At 40.6% G+C, this 27,206-nt stretch overlaps 1 protein-coding gene across 1 annotated transcript; it reads right to left on the reverse strand.

Moving 5' to 3' along the window:
• Positions 1-1,354: 1,354 nt before the first annotated feature.
• atf6b (activating transcription factor 6 beta) lies at positions 1,355-26,176 on the reverse strand. Its single transcript, XM_056399424.1, has 17 exons — positions 25,872-26,176; positions 20,673-20,752; positions 18,471-18,552; positions 17,169-17,228; positions 16,991-17,070; positions 15,996-16,206; positions 13,557-13,721; positions 13,181-13,350; positions 11,773-11,952; positions 10,444-10,526; positions 9,536-9,742; positions 8,636-8,743; positions 8,026-8,125; positions 7,732-7,799; positions 7,095-7,194; positions 6,534-6,618; positions 1,355-5,170 (listed from the first exon to the last, which is right to left on the reverse strand). Exons 1-17 carry the CDS (start codon positions 25,942-25,944, stop codon positions 4,845-4,847), a joined length of 2,178 nt encoding a protein of 725 aa, XP_056255399.1. The 5' UTR covers positions 25,945-26,176; the 3' UTR covers positions 1,355-4,844.
• Between the last annotated feature and the right edge of the window lie 1,030 nt (positions 26,177-27,206).

The raw sequence follows: 27,206 nt of genomic DNA on the forward strand, positions 1-27,206 counted from the left end.
TTTCCGAGTTCAGTGTGAACAAGAAGTTCGGTTAAGGTTAAAATGTCCTGTGACCTGATGGAAGTTCTGTGTTTAAATGTAACCAGAGAGCAGAGATAACTGGGTAGTTTTTGCAGCAGAGCCTTATAAATAAACAACATACAATGCTGCTCCCTTCTATTTGTTAAGGAGGACGATCCCCCTTTTCATATAGGATGCAATGTTGAGTTAGAAAAGTGTCACCTGAATGACCCTCAAGGGTTTGGATATGGGCAGCAGGCTGGATACTTTTTGGTGACCTCGGGAATAGCATACATTTAGTCTTACCAGAATTTAAGAGGAGCTTATGTTTGATCAGAGACATTTAAACCAACGCAACATGTAAGCTAACACCCACCTGATGACTGTGTTACAGCAGCATGTGTTCCTGGAGCTCTCTCAGTCCGCCTCCTAATCAGTCCTCCATGAGGTTCACCTGGCCTGGGAGTGAAGCGGTTCGAAGCTCAGGTGTCGGCATCAGAACAGGAGCGTGGGGAAGTGCTGCTCTGACTAGCTCGCACTGGGTTTCTTGTGTTGTTCTGATTTTGTGTTTTTTGTAGTCTTAATTTAGTGTCCTGCTTCTGTCATATCTTTATGTTAATAAACTCTATGGACTTGGTTGTTGTAGAGGTGTCTGCTGTGGTTGAGGGTCACCCGAGGGTGGGGGCGGAACAAGTGACTAAAGACTTGTTGTAAAAACCTCGTTGGTTCAGCCCACCCCCCCTCCTCCACCCTCTGATGTGTTCAGGATGGTCATTAACCTGCAGCAACATGTGACCACGACCGTTTTTATGACTCTGAACTTTATTCTGCTCCAGGCTTCAGAACTTCTCAACTACTCAACATGTAACCTTAGAGCTGAAGCCCTCAGGCGGTCCTCCCCAACCATCCCACCCCCAGCATCCATGTCTTTGTCATGATGTAGTCGTCCACTGGGAGAGTATCACAGGTGGATCCTCTTCCAGCAGTTTGTTATGGATCTGTGGACGTCAGCGTCAGTCATTCTTTGGTTCAGACTCTCAACAACGTCTGGATGTTTCAAGGACATTCATGCTCCCCAGAGGATGAATCCTGCTGACGTTAGTGATCCTCTGACTTTTCATCTGTTTACAGAAGATTAAAGCTTCATTTGTAACTTGGTTACTCTACTTTACTAATTTTGTGTGAGGATTTAATTCATATATATATTTAATCTAATTTCGAAAAAGTTTTTGTAACATGTACTTGATGCATGCTAACAAGCTAACATTAGCATGCCATGTTCAGCATGTTGGCGTGCTTTTATTTTGCTAACCTTCAGCTGTTTGAAGAACAGGTGAGTTTAACAAACAACAGGAGCGCTTGGTTTTAGTTTATTATCTTTATCAAATTCAACTCTTCCGTCCCCTACAAACATAAAAGGCAGCAGTTCAAACAGCTCGTCTCATCAGAAAGGAATTACAGAGACCTATTTACACATTTCTTATTTTTTAAATCCATTTATATAAAAAACAAACCAAAAAACAATGACAAAAGCAGTGTATGAATCATATTTACATTTCATGGTTACCCCAGAGACATGGCATGCTGTCACACTCAGCTGTGTAAATAAAAAAAAAACACAACAACAAACAAACGTGTTAAAGCTGGAGACTGAAATCTGATTGATCAGGTCGGCCGTTCTTAAACTGTATCTGAAATTTAATCAAAGGAAAAATTAACTTCAAGTCAAATTTGAATTGTTTTGGTTTAGTTTTAAAACACTGCCAATTTACAATCAACACAATTATGATTTTACATATGGAGAGAGATGATTAGAAAAATCTTTAAGTACCTGATATTGATCTAAAACTATTAATTGATGAACGGAAAATTAATCAGCCACTATTTTCATGATCAATTCATTGTCCATGTTTGTGTTTTTGACTGTTGCAAGAAGAAACAAGAGATTTTAAGATGAGTCCTTGGACTCTTGAATTAATAATGAAAATACGTTAGAGCTGCAATGATTGGTTGATTGACAGAAAATTCATTCATTTAGTTTTTTTAATACAATTTTGATAATAAATTCCAGTGATTTTCAAGCAAAAAGAAAGACACACAATTCACTTGTTTCGCTTTTTAAAACGTAATTTTTTTTTGTCTTTTATGATATTAAACTGAAGATATTTGGGTTTTGGACAAACAAATCAAGACATGAAAGACTTGGGAAATTGTGATGGAAATTTTTTTTTTTTTCTCTTTTATAGACAAACAATTAGTCGGACGCTCAATCGAGAAAATAATCATGAAAATAATTGATTATTAAAATATTAGAGACCTGAATTCAGCAACAACTCCCAGAACTTCCCCAGTTCATCCTCAAAGTATTTAAGTTCAATTTCCAAATACAAAAAAATTGAAAACCTTCGTCGCGTCAGCTTATTACTGTTATTGCTCAAAACATTCTTTTTTTTTTTTCAACAATATTTTCATGAGAACATGATTCAGTTGTTTCCAAAACTCCACATTAACTTCATACCCACTTTTTTTTTTTCATCTTTGCATTTCTTTACACAAAAGTAACAAATTCATTCAGTATAAAAAAAAGAATAATAAAAAAAAGGTAGCATCATTTTTCTCTTTTTCCAGACATGAGGAGCAGCAGTGCAGCGCGACACACACGACCAACGGCTTCACACACAAATAACAAACAAACACTCTTCAGCTTGTTTCAGGAGTACGACTGGGTTTCAACAGGCAGTGGACGTTTTGGAGCCGATTTCAAATTGGCAAAATGCTCTGCAGTTAAAGAAAGGTTCGACATGTTTTATTTTTTCCACCTTAGCTTTCTTGTCGGATGTTCAGATTGTTTCCATGTTCCTGTAAAACTGCAAACTCGTGTCAAGAAAGAAAAAAAGCATAATTATACCTAATCATAAGAAATTATACCTTTCTCTTACTGAATCTTTGATTTCTATTTGCATTCAGGTAGCTTTTTTTACTAAATACCAATAATGTGAACATTAAAAAGTTTTTGCTCTTTGATTGTCAGTCTTTGTGTTTTTTGTTTTGTTGAATTAAATTCCAGAAATCTTAAAGGGGCATTCCAACAATTTAGTATCACGTCTGCACGAGTTCGGGGAATCATCAATTTAGAGAGCTCCCTCCAGAGCCACAGGAGTTTCTACATTTCCAGTAAACAGTTATGCTGCTGAAACTCGGCCACACCCACACACACACACACACACACACACACAGTGGCAGAAACACAAAGACAGGAAACGAAAACAAAAGTTTTTGTGACAAAAAAATATTTTTGGTCAAAAGAAAAAAAAAAAAAATGTGTTCAGATTCAGATTTGAGACATTTTATATAAACTTCATTTTCAAAATAAAAGAATTCAGTCCGGTCAAAGAGGCTCAATAATCGTGTCTTATTTTGGAAGAAATCATTTTTTTCTCTTTTATTTTTTAGGAGGAACTGAAGCTTCCTACAAGTTAATTCTGTACAATAAAAAAAAATCTACATTTTTATATTTCCATAAATATATAGTACCAGGACAGAAAATCCTGAGTTCAAACAGAATGAATGACTGACTGAAGGTGGTTGGTCCAATAAACGGAAAATGCATTATTATTATTTTTTTCACTGCGAGCTTCATGAGGATTTTTTTTTTCCTTTTTCTTTTACTTTTTGTTGCCAAAAAACAAACAAACAAAAAATTATAAAAAGTGACAAAAAACAAACAAAATATCTACAGAGAGAACACTCATATTTTACAGCTATTAAATAATCCCCATTCAAAACAAGAACATGATTTCTCTATTAAAAAAAGAAACACGGATGAATCCGACAGACGCCACGTGAAGAAGGATCTCAGTGATACTGTGAAGTGGTTACTGATGATGATAAGTGGATTTCTGGTTGGCTGACAACAGACATCACAGATAATGAGGAGCCTCACAGTTTGAAAACATCTGTGCTTCTGTTCCTAAGAACCCAAATCAAAACTACTTGAGTGTGTGATTTTATGTTAAAAATGAATATCAGCTGATATATTTTTGACGCAGAGACAGAGATCTAACATCTGTCTGGTTCGTCCGCTCACATCAGGATCCCACTTCACACGTTGGCCGTCAGCTCTGATATCAAACAAACATCGGGACTACACGTTCTCTGTATGTGCAGTCTGATTACAAGTAACACAAATATACAATCTCCACGGAAACCACAGAGTGAGAGCATCAGTAGTGTGGAGTGTCTGTCCTGCCGGGGGCTGCGCAGTCACATCTGTTTCATTGCACCTAGCGATTTTTGCTTGTGATATATAAAGTATTTTATTGCTGATCTGTGAATCTCTGAGGACAGAGAAGAGGTTTTTGTATGTGTCCTGTGAAAATCAGAAAGTGTAACTGTGCAGCCCTGCAGCGCTCCCTGTCAGACAACACTGAGCGCTGCGACAGAAACAAACCAACTTTAACCTCAGCACCCACACGAACCTCCCACTCTACACTTCAACTGTACATTTTCATATTTAAATATTAAAATGCAGCACTATTTCTAAGTGCAGTGTGCTGCTGTGTCTGCATCTAACTTTTAGAAATATTTTTTTATATATTAGGGCATTATCTTCTAAAGAGGCTTTTATTTTTATTTTCAAGCCCAGAATCTGAAAGAGGACTTTGATTTTAGTGACAGTAACAGCTGTGTTGAAACAGTAATGGCTGATTTAATCCCTCGATGTGTCTCATGAAGGTTTGTCCAGAAAAGGAGGAGGGGAAACCTGCTGCAGGGATGATCAGAAGGTTTGGATGTTCCTTTCAGACTATTCTCCATGTTTTTCTATTTTCCATCGCAACATCTCCTCACACCCCTTCTGATTGGCTGATGAAATATTCAGCTGTCCGTCGGCGGGCGGGTAAAGGTTGCCTCGGAGACTGGGAGGAGGCGGAGGAGGACGGTGAGGAGGAAGAGGATGGGTGATGCTGGTGTCGTCCTCGGAGCGAGGTGTGGTTGCCATGGTGATGGTGGTGGTGGTGAGGGTTGTGGTGGGAGGAGGGGGGAGGTGGGGGAGGGTCGCGGAGGGATGGCGGGACAGCGGAGGACTTGATGGGGACGATTCGGGTGTCCATGACCTCACAGTCGACCTGCATCATCATCTCGTAGCCCTGAGAGGAGTTATACAGACTCTCTGGGGGGGGGGGGGGGGGGGGGGGGGGGGGGGGGAAAGGGAGATGAAAAATAACTAAGTTAAAAGAAACAGAATCAGAAAAGGAAAGTGTGCATTCAGTCAGATTAATATTCATCTTCTTTAACTGACAGGAGATGTATGATGGCCCCGAAGGACAAAACACATACAAGAGAGGAAGCACAAGCATTAAAGGTCTCATATTGTATAACGGTAGATTTCCATGTGCTTTCTGATTATAAAGCAGGTCTAAGCTCTATATTAATACTGTGAAAGTATCAAAGCGCTCAGTCCACAGAGAAATGCACACAGCCTGTATTCAGGAACTGAACATTAAAACGAGAACTTGCAGTAGTCACCGCTCTCAGCCACGCCCCAAACCCCGCCCACCTGGACCCACCATCCAAACCTTGCGGGATTTGGTTTCTCTGAGTGTTTACCTGAAATCTGCTATATTTTTATTCAATCACTCAGAAAAACTGTCAGCCAATCAAAAGAGAGGCTCAGAGGTTCCTCTCTTCTGATTGGTTCACTGACCTGTTGTTACTAGAGCTCCAGAGAGAAGCCTGAGAGAGGAGATGTAAAACTACATTGAGAAGGTTTTTGGTTCTTAAAACCACAAATATATCTTCTTCTGGATCAACACTTCATATAAGTGTGAAATATGGACCTTTAAGGGAAACACAATTCAAATCCAGAAATGCAAGAAATATAAAAATACATGAAAACAGGGAAACAAGAACTGCTGCACCAGATGTGCTGATGGACTCGATTTGGACCAGCAGCAACATTATAGATACTGTTACTGTACTGATACTGTAACTTAACCCTTTATTAAGAGAGTAAACATTTAGATTTCTAATATATGGTCAGTCTATCCAAACAATGCCTGGAAATTCTCTGATACCTTTAGAAATGTGGCCCAACTGGTCAGTGAGCTGCTGTCGTGGAAAGCAGGTGTATCTGCATATAACACTGCTGCTTATCCAAATGGAGCCGTAGCGTCCTGGAGCTACACCTCTGCTGTAGCAGCTCTTGTTGCATGCGTTTCCCCTGTTTGTATGCTGTTTCATATTTGCCCTATTCCCTTAATGTTTGTGCTTTGACTCTTGTATGTGCTCCTCAGGGGCCACCGTACACAGAGGATTTAGTGGGCGCTCTTATTGATGAAAGCTGCTTCTTGATCCCAAACACATTCAGTAATCAAGCTGAACTCGTCTAAATATTCCTGTAGAACTACATGGTTCTCAGAAATCAACTGAGAAAACAGTTTCAGCATTGAAGCTGTTCGTGTGTTCATTCTATCTACATCCCTAGGTCAGTACTGCAGTAGTGACAGAGGAGTTAGATAACCACACAGACTCACCGTTGACGGACATGGCCGGCATCACCAGAGACATTTTGGGTCTGCTGGTCTTATTGTGGCTGATGGCTGGTAGCAGCAGGTGGTCCTGTGGGGACAGATGCAGGAGACATTCTGGATCAAATACATTATGGTCAGGACCTGTTTTCATTTTCTTTATCTGAGAAGTTTCACTTCAAACTACAGGACGGGGCAAGAACAAACTGCTCTGTATTCAGCAGAATGCATGAGACAAATTATTTTTAACACAAATCACACATTCATTTACTAATATTGGAACAAATATTACAAAGTCAGAGAACATACTCAGGCAGACAACACATACTCTAGTATTTCTTGATTTTCAATAATGACAATAATAAGTCTTGTAAACAAATGCATCGCAGGACTAAAGAGGAACGTTACAGACGACATAAAAACAAAGTGGTTATCTAACAGCAGAGATCAGCCCACAGCAGACAGATCAGAAGAGGACAGAAATGGAAATGGAAACAGAAAATGGAAACATGGAAAACACAGTGGGTGATGAGGTGCTACACTGAGTCACCGCTCATGTGATCGTACCCGTCTGAAAGAGACGACGTAGAACGTGTCCTCCCTGCGGTCGATGGCATCCAGGAAGTCGCTGTACGTGACCTCCGGACCGGGAAGCACCTGCAGCTGACTGCGGGGACAAACAAGAGCCGGGAGGGAGGAGGAGCGAGTTCAGACTAACACATCTCTTCACTTAGTGAAATACTGTTCATGAAGCAGAGTTCCCTCTGTTACTGCTACAGTAAATATATTCTGCACTGTCCCTGTTAAATATAAATAAATCAAAGCCTCTGAATATTTGAGGATCTTTATGTAATGTCACACATACCGTCTCTACTCGGTGCTTTAAAATAAATCAGTTAAATCAGTTTTTTTCTTATTCTTCCAGCTTAAACAAAAACAGTTCCATTTTTCACTACTTCTTTTCAGTTTCTAAAAACTTTGCATTTCTCTTGACGCTTGATTGAAACCTCGACATCTGTGCATGAGAGCTGTACGTTCATGCAACATGTCACTGTTCAGAAACAGAGATCAAAACCTAGGAGATGGCTGCTCTGATTGCCACAGTAACAGGTTATAAGAGAGATTAAAGAATATCTTTCTCGTAAGTGTTTTCCTGATGTGAGTTTTGTGGTGGTTGCTGAGTGTGAGGAGCAGTGTGTTGTACCTCTCTATGGAGCGATGAGCCTGAATGGGCAGATATCTGGAGAAGTTTGTCTTCCTCAGCTGAGCTTTCTGCATCACAACAAAGTAACACAGCAACACAATCAACAAGGATCCCTCGAGAAAAATCTGATGAGTTGATTTCCAAGGGAGACAACAGAAATTACATGTGCAGTTTTCCTCCTTGTTAGAGAACAGATTCATGATGAGTTTCAATGTTAAGATAACCCCCCCCCCAAAAAAAAAAAACAGGGTGAGACTGATGAGAAGCAGCAGCAGGAGGTGGAGCTCTCCCTACCTGGGCGATTTTGGCCTTCTTGGCGATCTTTGGTTTTCCTCCAGATTTCTTCCTGTCGATCTGGTGTCGGTGAACCCAACCTCTCAGCTCGTCTGCCAGCCTGAAAAACCAGAAGCTGGTCAGGTTAGTCGGCTTCAGGTTGAAAACAGGAAAGATGGCGAGGCGGGTAAACGTTCAGGTGAGACAGAAGCATTGACGACACAATGACAAAAAAACAGACGTCCAATTCAGGATTTTCAAACGAGTTTCTTTCTGAAAGTCAGTAACTACCTGATAAACTTTTCCAGCATTTAAAAAAAGAAAAAAAAAAAACGTGTTAAATAATTCCTTGTTGGTCATTTACTGTTTATCTTTATACATAATCACTAACACTCAGACACTGACACTCGTGCAACAGATTTCTAGCTGCAGGGGGGGTAAAGATACAAAAACCAGAGTTCTCCTCAGTTATGCAAGTTCACACTCTGCACGCTCAGTACTGTGACGGCTGAGTCTGAAGGGTTTGAAACATGTGCTTATATAAAGTTAAATAAAATAAAAAAGAAGCTGGAGGAGGATGAGGAGGAGGAGATGAAGAAAGGTTGGAAAATAAACTGACTGTTTAACCCACCTGAGGGACTCAGAGCGGTTGAACTGTCTGCAGTCGGAGGAGGAGAAGTAACGATCGATGTCCTGGAGAACCAGGTCCTTCATGTCGCTGAAGACGTCACTCAGGTTCCTGCAACGCACACATACGCACATACAGACAATAGGATGGGTTAAGTTTTGGTTTAAGCCTGAAAGCAGAACGATGGCTGCAGAAGGAAACACACAGAAGGACAACATTTCTTTCTGACTAGCAGGTGTTTGTTCCACACGTTTCTTTCTTATACAGTTAAAGTGAGTGATGTGTTGGAGAACCTGCTCTTTTACACATGTCTGAAAACATGTGCATTTCTCTGTAACGGCTGCCGAACAGGTGATAACCTGCTGAGTGATGAAAGAGTCCGTCTGGTTAAATATACATGAGAAAGGTGAGGCTGTTTTCTAAGAATGAATAACATGAAACCAGCTCTTCCACTAGCTGCTAGATGTTCAGGAGGAAGTTCTTGTGGAGCTGCTTCAGCCCAGACATATTCTCAGGATGTCTGGCGTGAGCGGCGCTCTTCAGCTCAGTCCACAGCATCTCTGCTGGACTAAGGTCTGGGCTCTGGCTCTAGAAGGTGGATTTTCTTTGTCTGTGGTAGATTTATTTTAATGTTCAGGGCCATTGTCCTGCTGCATCACCAGCTTCTCCTGAGCTCCAGCGGGTAGACAGCCAGACTGGATTAGATTTACCCTGGTGTTCCAAATAAACTGCCGGCTGAATGTATTAATCAATAATGAACATACTACATTTATAATCATTAATCTAATGTGTTGCCCCAATTGAATTAAAAAAATGTATAAAAACTTGGAATTTGATTTCCTGGTCCAGTGTTTCAGTGTTCTTTCGGTGTTTCAGGTCTTGTGTGGGATCAGTCCCTCTCACCTGAAGTGATACGACTCTGGAGCGTATCTCTCTGCCTCTCCTCCGTCCTCCTCCGTCTCCGTCTTGTCCTCCACTCTGCTTGGAGGCTGAGCAGCCACCGGCTGTTGCTGTTGCTGTTGCTGTTGTTGTTCGATCTCCAGCAGCCGTCGTCCTGTGTACGACATCACGCTGTCCTGTAGACCCGTCGACAGCTTCTTGTCTGTGATGCTGCAGAGACGAAGACGGTTTCAACAGCGTCAAATTAAACTGATCTAACATGACATCATCACAAGAAAATTACCGTCATCACAGTCACATATTATCATTGATGTAATACACTTTCTTAAAAAAATATATATTTAATTTACTTATAATTTATGTATTTATAAATCATATTTCAGAGGTTTCTATATTATTCAGAAATGTCCCCAATCATGTTATGGTTCAGGTCTGTCCATGTACATGTAAGTAATTAAACTTTATTTTTGTGTAACGTCTCAAAATAATAGTCACAAAAAAATAAATAAATAAAGGTCCCATATTGTATAAAAGTACATTGCCATGTCTTTTCTGATTATAAAACAGTCAGCCAATCAGAAGAGAAGATCAGAGCCTCCTCTCTTCTGATTGGCTCACCGACCTGTTGTTACTGGAGCTCCAGAGAGAAGCCTGAGAGAAGAGATGTAAAACTACACTGAGATGGTTTTTGGTTCTTAAAACTGCAAATATATCTTCTTATACACTTCAAATAATACAAAGAAGAAGAAGTGTAAAATATGGGACCTTTAAGGAGAAAAGAAATACAAAATTAAAGAAACTATAAAAGATCATGTATCAAAACATGGAAACAAAATGTAAAAAAAAGAGAAGTTACAGAATTATGAAAAACAACATTGGGTTTTCAGATGTTAGTGAAGTGTGACAGATACCTGACGGGTCCGAAGCTGAAGGTCATGAAGAGCAGAACGGCCATGACACAAACGGCCCTCTTGTTACTCGCAGAGTCACTGCCCTGAGAAAAGAAAAACACAACAACACAGGACTCAGTCAGTTTAGTCTGTTCAGTAATAATGTATATGAAAAACACACACACACAAACACACACACAATAACTGCCAGCACTTCCTCTGTGACTGTATTCCATTTAAATGACAAGTCAAACATGTTTTTAAATCCTCTGTAGTTTTGTGAAACAGAACTGATGTAGTTTCTTTTTACCCAACAAGCTCTTTGTGTTTTATTTTGCTAAACGACACATATCTGCGGTCAGTGCATGAATTTGTGTTTGATACACTCCCAGTCATTTTCTAACAGGCTTTACAGGTATGAACAGACTCTTCTGTTCACATGGTTTTACTTCCTGCTGCTCAACCTGTTGTTCATTTAACTCCCAGGCCTGAGCTGCACTCTTCATCACTCTCTGACGGTGTCTCTGCAGGGAAATCAGCTGCTTCTTTACTGTGATCACACATCTCTCTAGACTGCGAAAGGCAGAGCAGGTGCAATGTAGTATTTATTCATTTATTCATCAACCCATGGAATCACGATGGGAAAAAAAAGAAAAGATCCCAAACAGAAAATAAGAAAACAAGTTGTCATTCACTGTGTTGTGGCAGCAGGTTTTGAAGCCACCAGTTTTTCCTAAAGGAGTTTTTTAAATCGAAAATAACTGGACTAGGTTATTTGTCTGTGAAGACGTTTCACCTCTCATCCAAGAGGCTTCATCAGTTCGTGTACGCATCTGACCAGGCTAGGACTGGTCAGGACCAGTTGTTTTCGATTTAAAAAACTCCTTTAGGATACTATGACCTGGACAAATGAGAATATACACAGGCCCACCAGTTTTTGTTGACCTCACTTTCTTTATCTCAACTATTATTATTTCCATGTGTGATTCTATGTGCCTTCATGATAATAATTCAGTAATTTAATAAGATTTTTGTGTGTTTTTATATTCCTATAAGTGATTTAATGCTTTTGTCTACTTTTTTTTTGGCTTTTTTTCAACTTTTAACATTGTCAAAAGGTTTGCAGATAAATCTGTTACAATAAGCTCCAGAGAAAAGATGGATGCTAGAGACTGTTGATGCAACCTCTCTGTACAAAGAAGAAGAAAATATCTGGCCCTGCAAGCTTCATCATAGATCTTTGATCCTTGTTGATATTTTTTAGTTTGGAAGGTTGTTCTGGAGAGAGTCCAAAAAAGGGGCTGAAACGTTAAGGAAGGAGCAAAAGAAATGAGTGGTTTTCTGCCCCACCTCTTTCCCAGCCAGTCTCTCCCTCAGCGCCTGGTTCTCCCTGCGGAGTCGTTCGTTCTCCTGCTGAGCCTCCCTGAGCTGAGCCTCCAGGTTCTGCAGGTACTCCTTCTTCTTCTTCCTCGACTGGCAGGCCGACTCTCGGTTCTTTATCATCCTCTGCTGCCGCTTCAACACCTTCATCTGCATGAGGAGGAGGAGGAAGAGGCGGGAGAGAAAACAGGGAGAACAAAGAAAGGGATGGAAATGTTTGAAGAGGGTTGGAAAATCAATGAGCCCGGGGAGGTTGATAGAAAAATGAAAATAAGATTAAGAGACAGAAAAGAGGAGGAAAGATGAGGAGGAGGATGTTGAAACAGAAGCAGAGGAAGAGCAGAGGGAGACAGGAAAGAGGACAGAGAGAGAGAATGGAGTGAGGGAGTAACAAAAACAGAAAAAAAAGTTCAACATGTGTATGATATAATCCAACGCCCTGAGGCAAACTGAGTGTTCATAAATCACAGCCGTTACATAAGAGGTGTCGAACGAGACACTGAGCTCAACATGCTGCTGTTTCTGACTAAATAACATCACTTACTGCTTTTCCCTCACATATGCAGCTCTCGTTCAGGTGGCAGCAGCTCCTGACTGATTGATGATGAACTAGTTCAGAGGTCTCCAACCTTTTTTACTCTGAGAGCTACTTTGATTAAAAAAAAAAAAAAAAAAAAAAAAAAAAAAGGGGCTGAGAGCTCCTCATGTCTTACATTACTGGTTACATTTACTCGCACCTCGTATCAAAACTGATCACCAAAGCAAATCAGATGAATAAGATAATTTAACAATTCATCAAATATCAATATCCACAACTCTCATTGTGTCCCTAAAACATCTGAAACTCTCATCAGTGTCAATTTTGTGTCAAAAATCGGAGTCATGATTCAGTCAAAGCTGGACACACAGACATGATACCACTGTAAAAAAACGTCCATAAACCTGATTAGAAATCAGAGAAAGAAGAAGCTTCTCCGTCAGTCATCTGTCGATAGCTGTCAGTACATCCACTGGTACATAACAAACAGGAACTTAAAATAGCTTATTCTGTATACATCATTTTCTAAAATGGAAACAAACATGGGCAAAAAAAAAGAAAAGAAGAAAAAACGGGGTTCAAGTTGAAGCCGACAGCTTAGCTCCCTGTTTCCATGGCAACATATTACTGGCTTCTTGGAAAAGTTTAGTTTCGTTGCCATCACTGCAGGTCGCCTACAGCATATCTGATGTAAACAAACTTGACAGTAACTTATTCCACTGACAGCTGACAAATAATTATTGGGTGTTGAAGAGCCTGATGCGCAACACACTTGGCTTCAGGCTGGTTTCTGGTTGTCATTTGATAAACAGTGTGACTTGGTGCGGCCGGCCTACTCACGTCGATATCACTGGAGTTGTTGCCGGGTAAAGTCGTGGTCGCCGGGACGATGGGTTTGCTGGTGGGTGGGGCTGTGGGGCTGGAACAGTGCTGGGGGATGCTGGGAGAGACCGGCTCCATTTTGACGATGGCCGGAGCCGAGCCGAGGCAGACGGACTGAGACAGGACGACTGCAAGAGGGAGGAGACGAGAAGAGACGGGGGGTTTATGTTTTATTTTCATCTATTTAGTTAGAGTAGTGCTGGAGGAAAAAAAATATTTATCTTATGCTGGCTATCTTTTGCTCATCTATAATTCAGCTTGTCAGGATCTGTCAGGTTTGTTTAAGTTTATTCATCGGCACAAGTAACAAAAAGTCAAGACTCTCTTCTCTTACCAGGTCTGGTCTGGTCCATGGAGGGGAGGCCCTGCAGTATGAGGGTCTTGGCTGGTGCCGGGGTCTGAGGGACAGGTAGGGTGGTGACACACACAGGTCTGGGCTGAATGGGAGGTTTTGTGTTCATGATGGTGCTGGCCTTTAATGTGGCTGAACTTGGCAGGACTGAAAGAGGGAGGAGAAGAAGTGTCATTTGTCATAACAGCAGCTGCCAACAGTCCTCATTCAGTGTTGCATTAGTTCATTATGGAGGAGGATAAAGGATTTGGTTTTCACTTAAGATATTTGAGTTTAAACAAACTAGTTTTTTTTTTTTCTTCATATGCTTGAATTGTTTGCATGACACAAAGACAAACAGCTGTGGTATTCGGAGAAGCTGCTGTCTCTGTCTGCAGGAGCTTCATTTACACAAACAAGTCTGACTACCAGACTATATGTGACACGAATCCAGGTCTGAGCTGCACTGACAGATGGCTGAGCAGAGCAGACCACATATTTATTTATTTATTTGGATCCTCATTAGCTACCGCCGAGGCAGCAGCTAAACCTCCTGGGGCCCACACAAGTAAACATTACATCATCAAGCAAAAACAATGGTGTCATTAAAATCCAAGGTCCCAGGCCAGATGGGGCATATAGAGTGATCCCTTGCATTGTGATAAGGGTCTGCCCCGGGGGGTCTCTGCACTGAATACCTCCACAGTGAGCAGTGAATGAGAGGATTTGCCTTCAGGCTCAGCCCGGCTCCCACTCATCACCAAACCTGCCTGTTGATCCACTGCTCCACCTTTACCCCCACGTGAGAGGAAGGACCTGAGCTATTCTCTCTCTTTCACCCCTTGCTCTTCCAACATTAGAGAAGTAACCCTCTGTTTTCCGGCAAAGTACCACGGCCTCTGGTTACATCCACGCTAATATGATTTAAAATGATCGTTTTAGCTCTGTATCAGAAACTACTACTGGGAATGACGAACGCAAAGACAGTTGTAGCATTAAAAAGCAGGATTTAACTCTTTAACAGCTGCTAGCAAAGACAACAAGGTCAGTAACACCCGTAATTCGTTATCCGCGTTGCTTTCACCGCTGGTAGTCGAGGCTGATATGACCGTGGGTGTCTATGTCATCATTTCCAAAGGTTTTTGTTATATATGCTCAAAGACTCTGGAGTAGTGTGGATGGCAGGTGTAAATGTAGCGAAAAAGATGCCATTTAAAACAAAAAGTTAGCAGGGTGGACATGGCCTCAGACTCACGGACTTGCCGCCTCGCATCCCAACTCCTTCACACGTGGCTGCAAACCGTCGATCGTATCATCATGAAACTCGTGATTCTTGATTGATTACATCTTAATTAGCCAGTGGAGATTTGTCTGCAGTCAGTGATCTAATATAAACTAACCGATGATTTGTGCAGTGCAGTGAGGGATGTTATGAAATTCATCAAGTTGTAATTCTTAATAATACAGTTAGTTCCAACCGAGTAATTTGATTGGAAGAGAGTCATTCCATGAGCGCTGATATAAAGTATAGCAGCACTGGGACTTTTAACTACATGTATCACTCCGCTTTACAGGTGTTTTATTAACAATTAATTAGCGTTACATTAACGGTTGTTATCTTTCTTAGATTGTAACAAACTTCGCAAAGATTAAAATATTTCCAGAAATAACATTTGAATGAAATGATGTCTGGTCGTCAGAAGAGGATGAAGGGAAGAAGCCTGGATACTTCAGTACACACCTGAGGTAACGTGTAGACAAATAAGCTAGCGTGCTGGTCAGGAAAAAGTTTATGTGTTACTTAGCAACAGTCCAGTACCAGTCGGGTTGCTGAACTAACTGTGTTGTCGTAGCCAAATAAGTAATGAAATAAACAAATAAATCATACAATCTGTTGTTGCTTATTATTGTTAACTAATATGGCACGTAGAACTGTTGTATAAAAGCAATATGACACTCAAGGTTGTGATGTTGGACTGAATATCAACACGGCTGTGATCGTCTTCATATTGCTTAAATATTGAACTCTAAATGAACTATGTTGTAACCTTAACTTTGGTCCTAGCCCACGTCAGTTCAGTCCAGCTGAGACCAGGCCATCACCTGCAGGCTTTGTTGTCGTCACTTTCCAACATTGCTCTTGCTGCATCTTGTCCATTTCTATGCTTGTATAGTGTAAATACACCCAGCCCCCCACAAACCACAATGACAACAAGACAATCTGAAAAATCACCTGAACCTCCTAAAAACTGTCCTGGTGAGTCTCAGCAATTCACTCCAGCTAACACATCCATGGCAAGACCCTATCGTTCCGTACTAAGCTCTCCAGGGTCACCCCTGAGCTCCATCCACATTTAACTTATTCACAGGTGTACAGCCTTTAAAGAGAATGGAGTAATCCTATTGGTTACTGTCACTGGAGTAGTTGTTGAATCGGCTTACCTGCAGCCTGTGTCTGTAATCCACTGATGACTGCAGGAATCGGTGTCGTTAACGGCGTCTGTAGCTGCGTCTGTGTCAGAGCAGGTAACGGCGTCTGCGGTGGGGGCACGGCCGTTGTTGCCACGGTTACCTCCATGGATCCCAGCGGAGGAGACAGCACGTCTCCATACATGTACGGAGGAGTCGGAGGGTTTTCGCCCTTAACTGTGATCTGGTCGAGGAGGAAGACTCAGTCAGTGACTGCAGTAGTGAGGAAGTGAATACTAACATTCAAGGGGAAAGAGTAGCAGGTTAATTTTAAGCAAGTAAGCAGGTAAATTAATTGACTTGGCAAAATAAGTTTTGTCCCAGAAAAGTTAAGTACAACTTTCACAATCTGTCTGCAAAGACGTTCAGTACGAGAAGCTGCCACTGCAGCAGTACATGTTTGGTGACGTGCACAAAGAATAATGAGCTAATGACATGCTTCGCAAGTTTAGGACAAACCACAATTACCGCCTCGCGGTTGTTTGCCTGTGCCACTCCAATCTCCAATCCAGACTCAGACTCAGACTGAGTTCATGCTTGAGTCCCAGAGGACATTTGTGTAAAATCTGAAGGGATTCACTTGAAGAGCTCTGGAGATATCGCGTTAACAAGGCCAAAACCAAGTTTTGTTAAGTCACCATGACCTTGACCTTTTACCAATAAAATTTAATCAGTTCATCCCTGAGTCTAAGTGGTCATCTTTGCTAAATTTGAAAAAATTCCTTCAAGGCGTTACCAAGATATAGTGTCCATGAGAAGGGGACGGACGGACAGCCTATATAAAGAATATGCGTCTGGCTCTGCCTGCCTATGGTGCGGAGGCACTTTCTGTTTAACACTCCTTTAGGTTACCAGACAAATTCAACAACTACATACACCACATGGCTTTAAATGAAAGTAAAGCTAAAGGCCACGCAGTGCAGAACAACTTCTGTGGCGAGGAAGTGACTCGATAACATCAAACACACCTGTGGGTCTGGTGACGATACGGAGCAGTCGGAGCCGAGTGAAGATGCCGGAGAGAGAGGCTCTGCTTTCACCTGGAACACTAGACACAAACAAGTAAAAACCAGTAAACAAAAATAAACAATGACAACCGTATAAAAGCTTTTCCTCTATAGAAAAGTTACGGGTGAACAAACGTACACATTTCCACTGGTAACGGCTGAGTGATCGTCATTTCATTTTTTATCACCGGCGTGTCGCCTACAGAGAAAAAAGACACACACAGACAAACAGACAGAGGTTATTTGATGTCAACTTGGTAAACCTAAGCACCACTTTAAGAGGCAGCAGCTACTAAGGTTTAAATTATGAGCCTTTAAAGGACCAGAAAGTTGAGTTAGTTGGGCAATAAAAAATGAAATCACTTAAAGTCTTGATTTACTGTTGCCTGTGAAAGGAGAGGCCACCAAGACAACGGTCACAGTAACACCAAGAGTGCAGAATTAATAAAAGGAAATGGATGTCATTTAACTGTCATGTTAACTAAAAATAATCTAAATAAAAATAAATGACCATATAGTAAACACCAACAAGCTATTCATATGCTGTTCATGTGTAACAGTAACAGTAACAGGAAGTCCTCTCCATCTCCATGAAACAAAAACAGCAAGAACTTAGCAGCACTCCAAGGGGTTCGTCTTTAAAGTTAAACTTAATCGAGTTAATTAATGAAACGGGAAAAATAGAAGTTAAGCCCCAGAAGGCCTCACTGGAAGTTGTTGAGTGACATTACAATAACACAGCAGTTTTCACTAGATTTCAAATCTACACTGAGAGTCAAGACAAATTAAACATTGAACTAAAGGAGCAAACACCTCTACTATTGCTCTGTTTCTTATTAAAGGATCAGATCGATGATATTCAAGACCCAAACCCACACCGACCGTCTCCTACTAACAAGTATTGTGATGTATCTTCTTCCTCTGAGCCACAGACCTCCACTGTTTCTAGAAACTGAGTGAATCTCACTGTGTCACATGTTCCTTCATCACCATCAACACACACTGTAGTTTACTTTGACTCAGTCCCACACACACACCGTCCTGCCTCCACAAATACTCACTACAGCAACAAAGGTGGATTAATCCGCCACTGAAAATAGTCCCTAACAAATGCACCATTTCCTCCTGTTTGTTTGATTAAAGACTATAGTGTGCAGCTGTTTAGGGAAGTCACTAAAATAAAGTCTAACATATTGTTGGTTTTGGTATATTCTTTTGGGGATTTGTTGACAATAAGAACATTTTCAGAGTTTCTTTGGTGTCATACTTTAAAAGCTTTTAATTTAATTTTGTAGAAATACTAGAAAAAACAACATGAATCTGGTTTTCCTGTGTCCACCGGCTGTGTGGATGAAGCGTCTCATGTTTCGTGGAAGCAAAATGCCAACAGAGGTGGTTTAAGGTTCCCAGCGAGAGCCGTGGTTAGCTGCCTCGTCCGTACCTGTGAGCAGGTTTTCGTCACTGTGTCGCCATGGTGATGTGGGGTTGTCAGGATCGAGGGTGAGCACAAGGTCATTGTCGAACTGTGAGAGGGTGGAAGAAGAAGAACAGGGAGGGGGAGAGAAAGAGAGAGAGAGAGAGAGAGAAGAAGAACAGGAGGAAAATTAGGCCAAAAAACTGCTGGATTTGTTAGTATGTTACACTGAGAGAGTGTGTGTGTGTGTGTGTGTGTGTGTGTGTGTGTGTGTGTGTGTGTGTGTGTGTGTGTGTGTGGTGTGCCTGTTTCACTCATTCAACCGACAGACAATTAGCCTGATTATCCTCTGACCCATCATCTGTATCTACTGATGGATAAAAGCTGCCAACAGAGTGAGAATGTGAACATTTTCAGTTACACAGCTGCAGGATTTGGTTTCACTGAGTGTTTACCTGAAATCTGCCCTATTTTTATTTTATAACTTAGAAACAGTCAGCCAATCAGAAGACAGGCTCAGAGTCTCTCTTCTGATTGGCTCACCGACCTGTTGTTACTAAAGTTCCAGAGAGAAGCCTGAGAGAGGAGATGTGAAACTACAGTGAGATGGTGTTTGGTTCTTAAAACTGCAAATACATCTTCTTATACACTTCAAATAATACAAAGAAGAAGAAGTGTAAAATATGGGACCTTTAAGGAGGAAAGAAATACAAATATATCTTCTTGTGGATCAACACTTCAAATAAAACACAGGGAAAGTGTCAAATATGGGATTTTTAAGAAACAAATCTTTCAGTACTTCATTTGAAGTTTCAGTGACTCTACCCAGGTTATGTCCCACGGATCACTTAACAATCAGCTGACACCTCCTGGTTAACCTGCAGGTTAACTTCCATGCTTAATGCATAACAGGGAAAGTTCATGAGTGGACAAATAATGAAGAAAAAACTTTCTTATTCTATCATCTTTTCCACGAGTGGTGTGTCCTGACGGTAGAGACAGAGGAAAAGTCACTTTGTTCTAAATTAAAGGATTTATCCTCTGCATGGTGGCCATTATAAGACATTCAGACTGCGGTCCTCCTGAGGGTGATCATAAAAACAAGAACAAAATGTCCTTTGTAATCTGTTGTTTGAAGACCACATGCCAACATACACAAGTCTTGAAGCTCTGGGAGCACGTTACCATCCAGAAGTTGTGAACTTGCATGTTAAAATGCTAACTTCAGACATAATGATAATACAACAGACATCACAAAGTGTCTAAAGACAAGAATGAAATCAAAGAGCAACAGACATGAAATGCAGACACACAAACAAAAACGCTACAAAAACAAAGTGGCAAATAAGATACTAAAAACGAAACAAAAGCTTCTTTTTAGAGGACTCCACAGATCTTACGTCCAATGGGAAAGAGGAACGAACTTTGATCAGAGCTCCTCAGACTCCAACCGGAGATGTAGGGCTGCCTGACCATGCAAGGCTCTGAGAGTAATCACAATGGCCTTAAACCGGATTCTGAATTTAATGGGACACCAGTGTAAACCTGAGCGTCGAGTTGATCCTGCCAAACTCAGTCTGACAATAAACCATTTGATCTACGCATCAGCCGCTACTCAGTCGCAGTCTAGAGCTATTTTTGTCAAATGAGAGATGTGGGTCTTTATGCTCTTTCCTGCCTGACAGAGTCTAATAACTAAAAATAAAAACAGCACCTACACATATCAACCTCACACTGGTCGTCCTCCAACTAGCATGTCTGCACCCACACACGTCATCTACGTATGTCCTGTAGAAACCGTCGTGTTTTCAGAACTTTGGCCTCAACCCGGTACCAAAGAATCAGTTCTCGTAACATCCCTCATCAAGATATTTCACTCTGTACCAAAGCAGTGGACGTGACTGACTAACTAACTGACTACAAGACATCTGTGTCCCTAACACCACGCATAAAAACACAATTTTGCACAGTTTAAGTAGATATAAGCGGATGAGTCAGAATTCAAGTTAGTCACATTCAGATGCCTTAACTGTGACAAAAAGACATTTACTGACAGGCAAAGGTCTCCAGTGTCCATCAGAATTAGTCTGCGGCCTAAAGCTATTGAACCGTGAAGTGTATGGAGGTGGAGTGTTTGTGTGTAAGCCTGAGCATCAGTTTCACTCTCAGCCCCGGGCAGAAACCAGAGCTGTGAGCGGCGGCGCTTTCATTTTTTTTTTTTGTCCGTACCGACGTGTCGTATTTCAACCCTCGGCTGAGGTCCGCGTCCTCTCCCTCCTCCATGCTGTCACACTGGTACAGGCAGGCATCTGAGGAGAGACACGGGACAGGATTTAAACATGTGATCTGTGATGAGCGATGACAAAACACAGCATATAGCGTTCCCAGCTCACTGTCAGGGTTAGGACGTGTTCCATCTCTGAAAATACAAATCAGTCAGAACACGCCGGTCGAGTTTCAGGAGTCACTCTCCGCAAGAACGACCTGTCAGCTCCTGAGGAGAGGAAGATGTATTTCTCTGCTCAGCAGTGAGCCGTCTGTTGCAACAATTAGCCAATTAGTCAATCAACAAAGAATTAATCAACTACTACTTTGATAATAGATTCATTGAGATTTAATCATTTTTCAAGCAACATTCCAAGTATTTGCTGGTTAATGCTTCTAAAATTTGATGATTTGCAGCTTCTCTTCGTCACATCTGATTGCAAACTGTCTATAAACAGGTGAATTTCCCAGAAGTCTTGTTTTTTCTTCACCCCCCCCACCCCCCACCCAAAATATTCCGTTTATAAAGATATAAAACAGAGAAAAGCGTCACCGTTTATGTTAGTTGTTGTCTGTTTTCTGTTAACAGATAAAATGGATTAGCTAACTGATCTGTTAGACCACAAGACTGTCTAACAGCTGTTTTCCCGCCGGCTGAGAGGCCCTGCCAACCACTGCAGACTCATACGAAGCTCTAGCAACCCCCACAGCATCCTCTCGCACACCAACACAGATAAACACACACCAACCTCAGCGGCAAACCTGTGACATGTACCGTGCTGCTGATGGAATTATTCCTATTACCATCTCCTCTATTTTTACTGCAGGTATTATTAGCATTCTTAAATGAAATGAGGCTCATTTTACATGTGTTGGGTTCAAACAGCCGCTTCCATGTTGGACAAATATCAACACTAGTGAAGTTCTGCAACCAACAAATGTCTTATTTAACTGATGTTTTTTCTTATTTAGTCTTTTTTTGCTTTTCTCTCACTCTACATGTATCACGAAGAAGAACAAGAAAAGACTGATGATTCATACAAATGCGCAATAACTCATCAACACTGTTGTTAGCAACAACACAGCGGACCGGCTGTTCCAAAGTCATCAAAACAACTTCAAAATGTAATATATACAGGAGGGTATTCACAATGAAGCATGAACGGCAAGTTCTGATGTTCAAATGTTTATCACCGTCCCATGTGTTTAAGTAGGAGTGGAGGGTCTGACGTGAATGATCTCACTTTGGCATATGATCTACTCTTCAGATGAATCGTGAAGCATCAAAGCAGCGGAAAGATACGAATCACAACTTCCGTTTCATGACTTTCACTATAAAAATCAAGCAGCAGATCGTGTTAAGATCATAGAGTGCGATTCTACTCAAAAAGATTGTCACATGATCTTTCAGCCAGACCCCCACCCCTATGTTAAAGAAACTTGTTATTTTTGACAACTTGAGAGGGAGGAGTTTAATCGGCCTCGGTCTACTGCCGGTGTTACAGCGGGTTCTGTGAGCTGCGGCGACATCCAGTTCAGAGCGTCCTGCAGCAAAACATTAGACATTTATTCAACTGATATCCACTGGATGATGAAGTAGGATGAATATTTCTTTCAATGTGTTGTATATACTTGTGCAGCTGAGACACAGCCGCCCGCTCCCCCCAGCTGAGGTCACAAACCAGATAGGAAATATGTGGTGAACAGCCTACAGCTCAGCAGAAAGCAGAACATCTGCATTTTTAGGTTTGATGGTTAATTAACATGGCTACCAACTGTGTTATTAACGTGATTAGAAGGAGCTAGATTCTTAAATATCAAATTATATTCTTTGACTAAGAGACGTCTTCATTCCGCATCAAATAAATTGCTTCAATAGATTCTATTGTTGACACATTGCACTTTCCTCAACCTGATACCTCTTGCATTTTACTGTCTTATTTTTATGTGTTTTTTTTATTGTACTTCTTCTTTGTATAGTGTTAGCTGCAGCACAGAGGGGATGCAGTTTTCATTCCCCTTTGTACTGACTTCTGTATATGGAGGGAATGACAATAAATTCCACCTTGAACCTTGAAATTCTTCCGTGTTAAAGCACTAATGCATCGTGGGAGTTAGTCAACACATATCTCATTATTCCACATCAGCCACACTTATGTATAATACTGTACTGTTTATACCGGGCTGTTTATTTCATCTTGTGCTGCAGTTTGTCCACCTCTTACTGTTCACCCTTTTGTATCTGAATAGAAAGGAAACCAACACACAGCCTGGCTGTAACCGTGACCCTGTGGGCCTTCATTTCTCCCATCATGCCTTGCATGTCTTGATGATTTGATTTGGTGCAGGTAGTCAACATGAATCTGGACTTTGAAACTGGAACAAACAGGACACACTGAGGACGTTATTGAGGGCACACCCTGTCAGAGAGCAGGTGTGAATCGTAGGTGTTGCATGTGGTATATGTCAGCGCATATTTGCTCTGCACACGAGCACATTTTCACATTTCATACGTCCTGCAGATGATTAGAAAGATGGGACACAGACACTGACGGGGGGTCAATGCATTGTATGTAGTCAATCACACAATATCAGGGTCAATTAAACTAGGGCTGAATGGTATGCAAAAAAAATAATGTTGCATTTATTTTGGCAGATATTGCGATTCTGATATGAGTCGCAATTTCAGTTAGAATGGTCATTTTTGCATTTCATTTGCACAAAAAAAAAAAAAAAATGATGAAGATGTGATTTTTGTTGGGGCTTGTACCAAACAAGCATGTTCCTTCATGTCTGGAGAAAAAGATTTGAAGGCAACCGTGTCTCTATAGCACCACAATGCTTTGTCTATGGTTTGTTTTGACACAATTTACCTGCGATTTGGATATGGCACTTGGCCATACTGCAATTTCGATAATATTTCGAACAAATGTCACTTTGTTCTCTGGGATATTGTGATCGATCATTTTTCAACGTTCATCTACTACGCCACAAAAGAATCATCAGATTAATCGATAATGAAAACAAGAGTTGAAGCCCTGCAATTAACTACAAATATCAAAAATAATTATAAATGTCCCAAGAGCATAATAAACACAGTAATCAAATTTTAATGCAGGAAAACACATTGGAAACAAATACTACCATTTGTGAAGCTGCAGCCTGTTGATAATACTGAAAACATACCCAGCTTTGTCCTTTCTGGATCACTTAGAAAAGAACAACCAACTTGTCTAATGTTTTCTTTCCATTAGGTGTAAATGTCTATTGTGTTTTTTTTTTTTTTTTGGTCTCCTATGCAATGATTAATGCTCCATTGACCCACTTTTCTCACAGGGATCATTAAAGTTTCATCTAATCTGATCTAATCGAGTTTATTGCTCGATTTAAGAGGACCAACAACAGAGCAGTTAAATACATTTTATCAACCAATCACAACAGGGGGTAAATCTCACCTACCTCACTGTTTGACGATCAAACTTAATTGGAAAACTTCCCAAAGTGGCTCATGTTAACAGCCAACATTTAGCAGCATTTAGCTCGAAGACTGATGGTTATTTTGTACTTCTGTTCATCTCTGGTTGGTTCTCACATGACAATAATTTAAATGTGAGTTATAACCAGGGTCCTAAAATGAGATTTGCTGCTTTAGTCTGAACCCAGAGTGAATAAATGAGTCCCCCTCTTGACTCACCTGCTTGTTGTGGAAAAAAGTGGCTCAGATGTGGGAGCACCTGTCTGCAGTCTATAACTTATATACATGCATGCTCACTCACTTGTTGAAGTCACACATACAATATGTGGTATTTCATTTATACTTTATGCCCCGGATTAACCTCCTTGGGAGGGGGGGCAAAAATCTGTTATTGGGCTCCTTTTGACCTTGTTATACATGACAGTGTAATTTCTTTTCTCCAGAAACCCAGAAGCCAACCACTACTCCAGAGTTGAAATGATTAGTTGATAAATCAGTTGGTTGATTGACAAAAAAAATGAATTAGCAACAATTTCTTTAGCAAAAAAAAAAAACAATTTTTCCTTTTTTCACAATTTTCTGACTCTTTACAACCAGAATAACCAGTCAGTTATTACAAATAATTGAAGATTGATCATTAAAATCATTGTCGGGTGCAGCCTTACAATTCCCCTATGATGGAATAATATGCCCTTATGGTTTTCTGTCTCTGACTTCACACACAGAAAAATATGGACACGATTTGACAAAACACAACTTTACAACAAATGAGCTCAATATAAACTATATAAGTTCATGTCTTAAAAGATTTTATCACTGTGACCTTCTACAAAGACCTACGCCACAACATGGAGGATGGATGACCTGTCAGAGTTGATTCCTGATACATTTTTTTATTAATCAAATTATGTAGACCCAGCTTGTATAGAGTAAACATGGGGCTTTCAGGGGCCACAGGGCAGTTGCTTTGATTAGCTTCTGTATGTGAGCAGATTTGTTTTGCTCTGCATTATAATGCAGTATATATATAATATAGAGCTACAACAGTTCGTAGATTATTTTATTAGTCGACTGACAGAAAACTACTTTGATAATCAATTAATTGTTCAGAAGGAATTTAACTTCTAACGTGTAAACATTTTCTAATTTCTTTAGTTATCTGTGATAGTAAACTGAAAATCATTATAGAGAATCAATTGAGACCATAATTGACAGATTAATCGATAATGAAATTAAGATTTTGTTAAAGCCCTCCAAATACAACAGTTAACCTAGAAGCCATTTTAACAAGACACATGTCAACACATGACAATAAAATGCTAGTATTGTAAAGTGAAAGAAGAAGAAAAAGAAAGGAGACATGTGGTTGTATTAATGTGTGGTCACGCTTCCACCCACTGTGTTAAAGATAAACTGACATATCCGGAGGAAACGCACACATATACACACAGCGTAACCGCTCTAACACACTTCTCACACACAATTCAACAACTAATCACCAAATAAAACCCTTCAGGAGCGAAATATGGAGGAAAAAAATAACCGTTAACGTGTTTTTCCAACGTTCCTGGGTGCCTCGCCTCGTCCCTGACGTGCATCCACACACCCGTTTATACACCCGGCTCGCTTTTTTTATCGCTGAAATTTCAATTTACATTCTCTGCTAGAGGTTTTAAATGTTTACTCACCCCAGTCTTCGCTGGTCAGAAGGTTATCAGCGAAGAATCGGCTGTCCAACTCCGATAGTAATTCCGTGCTCATCGCCACAAAGGCGGTGTGTTTGGAGACTCAGATAGCGACGTGATAACGGCTAGCAGAGACCGAATACCGCCTCTACCTTTAGCATTAACAGAGCTGGCTGATAGTAGGCAAGGATTTCATTTATTTAAATTAGGAGGGTTTTCCTCTATCAGAAAAGTGACAATTTTATTCAGTTTGTGTCTCCCGAAGGATTTATCGATCTTCCCTTCTGCTTCGCATATGACAGACAAGGAAACGTTTTTTCCAGAAAGTTACCGCCCACTTTCACAAGAGCAGCCAATGACAGTAAAGACTGGTGTGATAGACTGGAGGAAGGACCAATGAGATTACTCAATGAGCCTATCGTAGAGGGGGGTTTTAAAGATGATTTGGCCCAATCCAACGGTCGCATTTTGATTGTCAGGCAAAGTCAGCTAATCAACACGAGGGAATCATGGCACGTATTTAATTGACAAGCACAGTAGCCAATCACAGTTTGTCAGAGCAAAAAAAAATGTTTTTAGTGAAAATCACGTTGATTCGAGCATTACGAAAATAAAACAACATTCTGTCGTTCTGTACGACATAATAACGTAAATAATACAAACAGATGGTTTATACAACTAAACCAAGCAGCACTCTGACTTTATAAAACAATCTTGCGGCTCAGACTTTTATTATTTTTCCTAATTGTTTGAAATTATGAGGGGAAGTTATTACATAACTCCAGATAGGGGTGAATGAGGACAGAGTGAAACTCCAGCAGTAGCATTAACCCTCTAAGTTTGGCTTTATAGTTTGTTTTTAAATCAAAAAAAGTCCACTTGAGGATGGGGTACGTGTGCACTGCAGAATGAATATTTAATTGGTTGACAGACCTGCAGCTTGCGTTTGGAACTCTTAAGAGTTTTTGGACGTAGAGCGCCATCTAGAAATAGTGACACAGAAATTATACACACGTTCACATTATATATTACAGAAAATAAAATTATAGGATATCCATTACTTTCAGATCGTGGTTAATTAAATGATGATGATAATATTATAATAATAATAATACATTTATTTGTAGATGTCTCAAAAACATTCAAACTTATGTTATAGAACTAGAACAAGTCAAACAATTAATTAAAATGACTAAGAATAATATCATAAAACACTGAGACCAATAATAACAATTTGAAAGATATTACGATAAAGTTGTAAGTTATATAGACAGGAGAGCCAGGCCAGCTAATTCCCCTTTGCCTCTTACAAAGCTATGCTAGCATGTTAGCATGTTC

The sequence above is a fragment of the Seriola aureovittata genome, chromosome 16 (assembly GCF_021018895.1).
Source record: "Seriola aureovittata isolate HTS-2021-v1 ecotype China chromosome 16, ASM2101889v1, whole genome shotgun sequence".
NCBI lineage: Eukaryota > Metazoa > Chordata > Actinopteri > Carangiformes > Carangidae > Seriola > Seriola aureovittata.